The sequence below is a fragment of the Vicia villosa genome, linkage group LG6, assembly GCF_029867415.1.
Source record: "Vicia villosa cultivar HV-30 ecotype Madison, WI linkage group LG6, Vvil1.0, whole genome shotgun sequence".
In the NCBI taxonomy this organism is placed as follows: Eukaryota; Viridiplantae; Streptophyta; class Magnoliopsida; order Fabales; family Fabaceae; genus Vicia; species Vicia villosa.
The window spans coordinates 21,749,731-21,759,593 of NC_081185.1; the positions used below are offsets into that span (position 1 = coordinate 21,749,731).

A 9,863-nucleotide genomic window follows, 5' to 3' on the forward strand; every position below is an offset into this window, starting at 1 on the left:
TTTGTGGTTCAAAACAAGACAATTGTCTTCCTTGAAACACGTCATAATGCTTGAGTGATACATTAGGTACAACAATTTATTGGGATTAGGTTAAAATCTCTCACGCCTCTCCCTTATCAGAAATAATTTGCACTATTCAAGATTTTCTCATCATTGCATTAAAATTATTTATTTAAACTCACCCCACTCACCATTCACACACTTTCGCCTCTATCCTACACTTTTGTTAGCAAACTCCCAAGTTCTCTGCAACAAAACCCTTGTTCTTCACCTTCACCATGGCTGAACAACAATCTTCATCTTCTCAATGTCAACAACAAGAGCAAACTAAAGAAGGAATTCCTGAGATTCAACTATCTACTCCATTTAACGAGTTAGACGTACTAAACAAATTAATGGTGGATTTCAAAAATCTCAAGACTAGTGTGAATGATAGAAAAACACTTAGAAAGGGGGGGTTTGAATAAGTGTGACTTTAAAAACTCTTAAGATAAAAACAATTGCACAATGATTTTTATCCTGGTTCGTTGTTAACGAAACTACTCCAGTCCACCCCCTTAGAGTGATTTACCTCAACTGAGGATTTAATCCACTAATCAATCTTGATTACAATGGTTTTCCACTTAGATACCCTCTAAGTCTTATAGAGTATTGTGATCACAACCTGGTCACTCTAGGAACACAATGCTTAGATACCCTCTAAGACTTCTAGAGAATCCGATCACAACTTGATCTCCTCTAGTTCTTTACAAATGAATGTAAACAAATTCTTATAAGAGTTATACAATGCTTCTTAAAAAGCTATAATCACAACTGTGATATTTCTCTTAAGTTTAAGCTTAATCTCACTAAGATATTACAACAGTAATGAAGTGAGGTTGAAGATGAAGTTTGAGAGCTCTTTACTTTGACAGCATTTCTGTAAGATTGCGTAGAGTGTTGTCTTCAGCTTCTCATCAGAACTTCAACTTATAGGCATTTGAGAAGATGATCGTTGGGAGCATTTAATGTGTTGCGTGTTCCGTACAGCATTGCATTTAATGTTTCACTCTTTTGTAAACTACATCGAGCCTTGCTTTTCCTGCTTTAACTGACTTTGCCTTTAATAGCTTCTAACGTTCCTTTAGTCAGCCAGCGCAGCCTGCCATCTTGTACTTGCTTCTGATCTGATCTTTGTAGATACAACGTTTGAATATATCAGAGTCAAACAGCTTGGTGCAGAGCATATTCTTGTCTTCTAACCTTGAAGTGCTTCTTAGCGTGATACCATAAGAACTTCAGTGCTTCTGCTTCTGATCTCAAGTTCTTCTGATGCCTCAATAGACCATGTTCTAATTCTGCTTGACCATCTTCTGATGTCTTGCGAGAGCATGTTCTGATGTTGTATACTTGAACCTTCTGAGTCAGTGCTTCTTGCGCTGAATTGTGCATACTCTTTATATATTTCCTGAAATGGAAAATGCATAGAATTAGAGTACCACATTGTCTTATACAAAATTCATATACATTGTTATCATCAGAACTAAGAATATTGATCAGAACAAATCGTGTTCTAACATAGTGGTTTCGACCTTATTGGTGACTTGAGGACTCAAGGACGAGAAGATTACTTTAATCGTCTCAAAGGACATGTTTATCCCGAGTTAGTTCGGAATTTTTGGTATTTGCAAAGGAATCAAGGTTACAGGTTTCTTCATGTGTTTTGGGAATGAACATTTATATCACTGAAAGTTCCATTGCTAAACTACTCAATCTTGATGGAAGTGGTAAAAGTTGTTACGATATGCTCTCCAAAGGCGCTAAGATGAATCATATTGCTTCAAGAATTTTTCAGAACGGGAGGAATTCTAAGTTTGCTAAGGATCTTCATCCACGACTCAGAGTGTGGCTTCGGATAATTCAGGGCTGTATATATCACAGACCTTCTGGAAATCTATCTGACTACATCAACACATATCAGAAGTACATGTTATATTTTCTGACATGTGGAATCAAGATGAATCTGACTTCAATATTTTTTAAGTATTTGAGGGATATGGTTAGAGAAATGAGGAATGATATTCTAAAGATCAATAAGTGGATTCCTCTAAGAAGATTGATTTCAGACATCCTAGTTGAAAGTGGATTGGTAAAAATATTACAAAATCAGAATCTGGATCACGACTTTGAAGAACATGTCCTTAATCACTGCAGTTATTGATCCACCTCCACATGTTCACTATGAATGATCCTTTAGAAGCTATTGTAGCTCATCTGGAAATGTGTGTGGATCGTCATGAAAAACCTAGTGTGTCACCTGATGCTTTTCAACGTCTACTTGACAATTTTCCACAATATATCACTCCAGTTATGCTTAAGAGTATCTATGAGAGGTTTGTAGAATGTGGTCATGTTGACGATCTTCCAGAAGAACCAAAAGTACCTATCATCAAAATAAAAATAAAAAGTGTTAGTGTTAGACCCTCTGGAGCTAAGATAGCTAGAAATTATATCTCTACAAGTGGGCCCTTGGAGAATGTTGAAGGCTCTAGGAATGCTGATGATTTCTCTTCTAGAATCTATCTCCAAGCAAGTTTATTCCTTCTGAGACTGCTTTTCCATTTTTTCAAGGTACAAATGACAATTCATCCTCCTCCAGCAGTTTTACTGATTCTTCAATAGAGTTTGTCGTTCTTTCATTTGATTTTGAAGCTTAAGGAAATTTGTCATGATTCTGCTTTGAAATCCTTCCATGAGAACCTGCCTGGTCATGGAACCAATTTTGGAGCTGATGATTCCCAAGTTTTTGCCTGCTCCTGAGCCATAAGTTAATATTCATGAACTTGAAGAATCTGCTTTTGCGCCAGAACTTCAGTTGATTGAAGCTTCTTCTTTTGGTTTTGCTGCTGAGAAGCCTCCTGGTGATGAATATGCTTCTGCACCAACATCTAAGATAGTAGCTGCTTCTGAAGCTGCGAAGTCTACTACTTCTGTGTCTGTTTCTCTGCCTCCGGATCTTTTAAAGACTCTAGATGAGATCAAGGAAGAGAATATTTTCGTCATAACGCGTTTGGATAAACATAATCAAAGGTACAAGGATCAAGATGACACAAATTATAATATTACTAGGATGTTATAGCTGATTATGTCTAGATTACCAACCCCAACCTAATTTTACTTTACCATTTAGTATACTTTTTTCGTCATCATTATCATTTATGTATCTTTATCATTTTTAGATTAATGAAAGTTTGCTTCATTTCACTCTTATTCTTTTTACATTCTTTTTGTATTGATGACAAATGGGGAAAAGTATAGATGATATTTATATATCTATTTTCGAAATGCTTATTCCATACATTAGTTCTGATATAGTATGTCTTTTGTTCTAACAATGTTTGATTGATCAGGAACTTTGAAAAAATTCACAGAATATTTCTAGACAGGCATTTTTTAAGATAATTCGTGCTCTAGGTTACATTTCTAACCAGGCTGATCTAAGGCATGAACCAAACCTTTGATTAAAGAAAATCCAACTAGAATCTGATATCAACCAGACTATGATACCTCGTCTTCTCTTATTGCAAGCCATACTCTGAGATAAAGTAAGATATAAGAACAATGCATACCCAATCAGGCTCTGAGATATATAGCCAGGCTCTGAGATGACGAACTAGGAAATTCATATCAGACTCTAATAAGGATAAATTTATTAATCAAGGAAGTGTTTCTTTCATGCTGATTAAAATGTTATATATGTCAAAATTATTTTATAAGTCATGAACTCAGGAAGAGCCTATGGACAAGCTAAGATAATTTTTTATATCATAAAACTCAGGGGGAGCTTTCTAATTCACTCTAATATGTTTTATGTGATTAAACCAAGTAAAAATTGTTCATCAAAATACATGATTTTGTCATCATCAAAAAGAGGGAGATTGTAAGAACAAAATTTGGTTCTGCATATGACCTTTAGTTTTAATGATAATAATACATTATTTCTTAGAAAACAATGTTGTACCCTAATAGTTTTATCTAGTGTGTAGATTTTGCTAACAGGTTTTGACTCTGATAGAATGGCATGTAACATCATCAGTTTCTAGAATCAACACACTCTGACTCTGAAGAGATAATAAAGTACAGTTTGCAAAGAAAAGTCAAGATCTGGAATTCTCTTTGACAATGCTTCTGATAGAATGCTCGTCAAATGGCTTCTAACTCTGACTCTAATAAAAGGGCTTCTGAAGAATTTAAAGCTCTGACATTTGGCACAAGTTTTGAAGACTATGAAGACAAGATTCTAGAAAGCGAGTTTTGAAGACTATGAAGACAAGGTTCTGAAGACTCTATTTAAGCTTTTGATCCTTCTAAACATGATTCATCAACATGCATTCTGAATCCTCGAAAGATCAGAAGATAAGATCAAAAAAGTTTTACGTGAGTGAATGGTACATGGTACAAGATCAAAAATACCTTCCACTATACTTATTTAGTGGTGCAAGGACGGTACTATGGTACGATTTTGTCTACCCCTCTTACCGACCATTATGCAAGAATACAGCTAAGAAATATGCAATTCCATCTTCATCCTTCAATGGCTCTTTTCATGCCTATATAAAGAAGACTTGGAAGAATGGAAAAGAATAAGCTTTTACAAGAACTTTTACGTAAAGAACTTTTGAATACGGTGAAACTCTTCATGATTGAAAAGTTGTAAAGCAAGGAAATTTTGTTCATATCTTGCTCTTAAGATTGTTGTGTTATTTTCATTGTATTTTATTTGTGTAATCTGCTTATCAAGAAGCATATTTATAAACACACCTCTGTATTTCAACTTGTGAGTTGATATTGTTCCTTGAGAGACTAGGGTATAGTTAGAAGTCTCAAGAAGACAACGACAATAGGTCTTTGTGTGTAATCAATTTGGTTATAGTGGATTAAGTCTTTATGAGAAGGCAAAATTACCTTGGCGGGTGTACTGGAGGTAGTTTCGTTAACAACGAACTAGAATAAAAATATTATGTCATTATTTTTATTCTAAGTTCTTTGTTTGTTTGTCTTGGTTGAGAAAAAGTTTTCATTGTTTTGCTCTTAAAAAAATGCTGTCCAAAAACTTCTTTCTAGAGCATATGTTAATAGTTTAAAAGCTTCCATTTGAAGCTAATGAAAAATTGCATGTAAATTGGCAAATAAAAACACATGTAAATCTACACTTAATAACTTTACAATTTTAAAAGAAATATTAAATATTTTCATCTATTTGTTAAATTGGTAAAAACTCTTATTCTCAAAATATATTTTAATACTTAGTAATATTAAAATATAGATCATAATTTAAATTGTACTAACCGAAATGCTTAAGTTAGTATTTTTATATTCGAGTTACTAAATGTTTAATATAGATTATAATTTATTGAGATCTTGGAGGCAAATATATTCTTCTTGAAATGTTTGTTTTCATTAGGGAAATCTGAAACCTATCAAACTTACATTCTTCTTGAAATATTAAGATCTTTGAAGTGCTTATATATTTCATATCTCTAGTTTCTTTTATTGGTTTTCAACTTAGAAACTTAAACTAAAGAAATGGAACTTATTCTTAAGAAATTGAAACATGAAAATCATTTCCAAATGCCAATAATACACTGAGGAGTTGTTTTAACCAAAACACACATAACAACAACTCCAATAACATTCTTTTCCTAAACCAAATATTCTATCAACTCCACTTATTGAATATTCATTACACATAACACACCCTCTAGTTATACATGTATCTATCTATATATAACATCATAATCAGAAATCTATTTCATCAACAACAACAATATCTCATTCTATCAAAATCCTAGCAAAACTCATTCTCACTTCTATACAAGTTCAAGTGAAGCAATATGGCCAATGTTTTCCTATATACTACACTTTGCCTTTTCCTCCTAACCACAACGTTTTTCATTGCCAACTCTGCAAGAATCCTAGATGAACTCGACTCTCAACCACAAGTTATAGGCAATCTACCAGGACCTGGTGCTGGTGCTGCCATTCCTTCTGGTGCTAGTGCTGGCGCTGGCGCTGTTAATCCTGCTGGTGCTGGTGCTGGTGCTGCCATTCCTTCTGGTGCTGGCGCTGGCGCTGTCAATCCTGCTGGTGCTGGTGCTGGTGCTGCCACTCCTTCTGCTACAACCATACCTCAAGCAGGCTCTATTACCACTTCCCCAAGTGGCGTAACACCTGCATCCGCAAACACTAACACTGTGACACCGGGATCCGGTGAAGTAGATCCCAATGCAGACCCTTCAGAAAATGAACTAGCACCAGCTGAGGATATCGCTCCAGTTGAAAGTCCTGCCACTGACGAAACACCAGAAGCTGAAGCGCCACTCCCGGCTTCTCCTAATGTTGTAACACCGGTGGTGACAGCCAAGCCTGTGGCAAAAGAGCCTACGTTGTCTTTCTACATGCATGATATCCTCGGCGGATCACATCCATCGGCACGAGTAGTAGCAGGAATCGTAGCAAACACTGATGTAACCGGTTTACCGTTCTCCAAGCTCAACAACAATCTCTTCCCGATCACCGGAGGAATTCCATTAGTGAACCCGAAACTCAACGGCATTGTCACGAGCAACAATCTACCTAACCTTGTAGGCCTCAACGCCGCACAATCTTCAACTGTATTCAAAAACAGTGGCACCAGCAACACTGTCTCGGGCGGAAACAACCAGCCGTTTGTTTCCGCGGGGAATCTCCCTGGCGGGTTCACAATTCAGAAGCTCATGTTCGGTTCCGCGACAGTGATTGACGATCAGTTAACAGAAGAGCATGAGCTTGATTCTTCCGTGATTGGAAGGGCGCAAGGGTTTTACTTGGCGAGCTCGTTGGACGGTACTAGTAAGACGATCGTGCTTACGATTTTGGTGCATGGCGAGGAGCATCATGATGGAGTTGATGACACTATAAGCCTGTTTGGGATTCATAGGACGGCGTCGTTGGAATCTGAGGTCGCGGTGATTGGTGGGACGGGGAAGTTTGAGAATGCTAAAGGATATGCAGCAGTTGAGACACTTCTGAAGGAGGATCAACACACCACAGATGGAGCTGATACCATTCTGCATTTCAATATCTACCTCACTGAGTAGTGATTATTACCTGTGATTCGGCTTTCGGCTTTCATATTTGATGTTTGGTTTGTGTTTGATTAAAATTTGTCAATCCTTTAAAATTATAATACAATGTTGCAAAGTCCACATTTCCTTATCTTGTGAATTATTGTTATTGAAATAGTGATTCATAATCATTTAGCATTTGTTGGTAAAATCGTTGCTATTGGTATAAATAAGAATAGATTTTTTTTACTAAAATGACAAGTAAAATAGAATAAAAGAAATACTGAATAACTGTACTGAATATATAGAATGCAACTAACTATACATGCTAATAATATACAAGAGACAATATCTCAAAAAAAACAGATGCATAAATGGCTAAACTGTCGGAGGAAACTATCAATAAATTATAATCAACACACATCAATACACAACAATGGTTATTACAGCTACTACTACTATACTTGATCTCTAAGACTCTAACTGCATGTGTTATTTTGGCATATGCCCATTATACCTTTTTCGGGTTGGCTAGAGGCTCAATCTTCAGTCCAAAGTTATAAGATGTTGAGCTACAGTGCACCTGCAACTTCCAAACCTATATTCGATCTACACCATGATTCATCCTTCGTCGTTGGATGTCATCTAACAGTTCTCCACATATCACTCTGAACAATAAGGAGATCTCTAACTACCCCTCATATGTAAGTGATCTCATGCAAAGTTTCGGGTATGTTCTAACCATAACTTATTCTCACAGTACGTTTTACTCATCAACTGACTTGGATATTAGAGTGTTAATTTTGTAGGTCCACCTCCCTCTCCGTTGCAACAGAAATTTACTCCATCACATGAAGGAAGGCATTGATTGATACACATTTCTGGTTCCATTACATAACAATATGTATAAACAAACCACTTTTAAATGATCATTTACTATAGTAAGATGTGAGCCTAATTGCTTTTATTATCTTTCAAACCCATCAACAGTGTGTCTTGCCTAAAGGTGTCAAACGGGCATGTCCGCTCTATTTAAGTCCGTCCAACAAAAACCTGTAAAAAAACAGGGTGGTGCATAGTTGAGAGCGCGGGCTTAAAACTTAAATCTAGCTCGCAAAAAAATGAGGGTAGGGCGGGGCAGACCCGCAAGCACCACACCAAGTTAAAAGTGCAAAATATTATGTTAATGTCCACGCTCGCGAAAGCGTGCAAAAAAACATGGCGGAGCGGCCACATTAAAAGGTGGGGACTTAAAACTTGTCACACCCTACAAAAAAGTGCAGGTAAAATTGACATACCAGATGGATCGAACCTATTTTGTCACTCGTGTCATATACTCCCCTCTCACTATGTATGCTAAATTAGATAACCCAAGTCTTTTCAAACTTCAAATGGTTGTTCCTATTGTTTCTAAATTATCAGATTTACACTTTGAGTCCTATCAATCAGAAAAACACATGTGTAATTAGTTTTTCAATTAAGTTACTAAACGAGCTTTGTTCCCTTTTGTTTTAGTTTAGATGTTTGGAAACATTCTCATATTATCTCCGCTTTTGAGACTAAATATTTATTTTTATTGATGTTTTTCTTCGGTTGCTTGTGGTTATTTTTAATGAAAAGTAATCTGAATTATTCTCTATTTGTAAGCAATTTTACTGTGAAATCAAAACTCGATTTGGTGTATATTCAATCTTTGCATAGTGATAATGCTAGAGAACATTTGTTACACTAATTTCAAAATTGTAGGCATCTCTACAACTTGACAGTAAGCTTGCAGTCAGCATCACACCTTTCTTTATCATCACATCTCTCATGAGTGTTGAACACCTTATATTTCCAAAACTACTACATGCTACTATCCATCTGAACATATTTGTTGCACTTTCATGGTTCAAAATTCAGGTAGCAATTGAATCAAAATTAATGTCAAAAATTACAAAGCTCAATTACAACTTCATGTGTCACATATTTCTACAACATCCTCTTTTTGTTGCAGTCTTTTAATTAAAAAAAAAAAAATCTGCAGTGTCCTTTAAGTTATTTAATTATAACAAGTTAGTTTTTTATGTTTTTTTCGCTTCATGTGAATCCTTTATGTTAACTAACGTCTGCAACGTTGACCTTTTTTCTAAACTTCTTTCTAAAAAAGCTGAAGTGACACTAGTGATATTGATATGTCACTTAACATAGGTCAGAGACCATCTTTGGATCATATAATAAAATTTTCCGAATTTTTTAGTGCATAAAATTATTTTTAAACTAATTAAAATGCATGCAAAAGAAGAAATTAAAGAAAAATAGTAAAACAGAAAATAAAATTCTCATAAAATTACATGAAGTGTAAAATGAGAAAAAATATTTTTAGAAATGTTTTCAAAAATACAAAAAACAGATTTAATATGAATTTTAGAAGTTAAAATAAAATTAGAAAAAAAAAAACATAAAAGACTGATTTATTATAATTAAATAACTAGAGGTAATTTAGCCTTATCTTTTAATAGTGTTGACAATTAAGATACACCAAAAATTATTATTTTAAACATACATAGTAGCTGAAATTGAAAACTGAAATTAAATTTTTTTTATATATGAAAAAAAAATTAGTATATACAACAAAGAAGTTCATTCTTAAATCTACTCATCCAAGAGTCCAATCAGACATTACATTAGGTAACCTCCCTTGACAATTCAAGATCTAGTGGTCGGTGATGATGAAGTGGAGCAACAACTTTTAGACAAACATTTAGAGTCTGTTCGGTAAAAATAGTTGTTGACTAA

At 35.0% G+C, this 9,863-nt stretch overlaps 1 protein-coding gene across 1 annotated transcript; it reads left to right on the forward strand.

Annotated features, from left to right (window-relative positions):
• Positions 1-5,798: 5,798 nt before the first annotated feature.
• LOC131608970 (dirigent protein 9-like) lies at positions 5,799-7,304 on the forward strand. Its single transcript, XM_058880581.1, has one exon. The coding sequence runs from the start codon at positions 5,874-5,876 to the stop codon at positions 7,116-7,118; it is 1,245 nt and encodes a 414-aa protein (XP_058736564.1). The 5' UTR covers positions 5,799-5,873; the 3' UTR covers positions 7,119-7,304.
• The last annotated feature ends 2,559 nt before the right edge of the window (positions 7,305-9,863 follow it).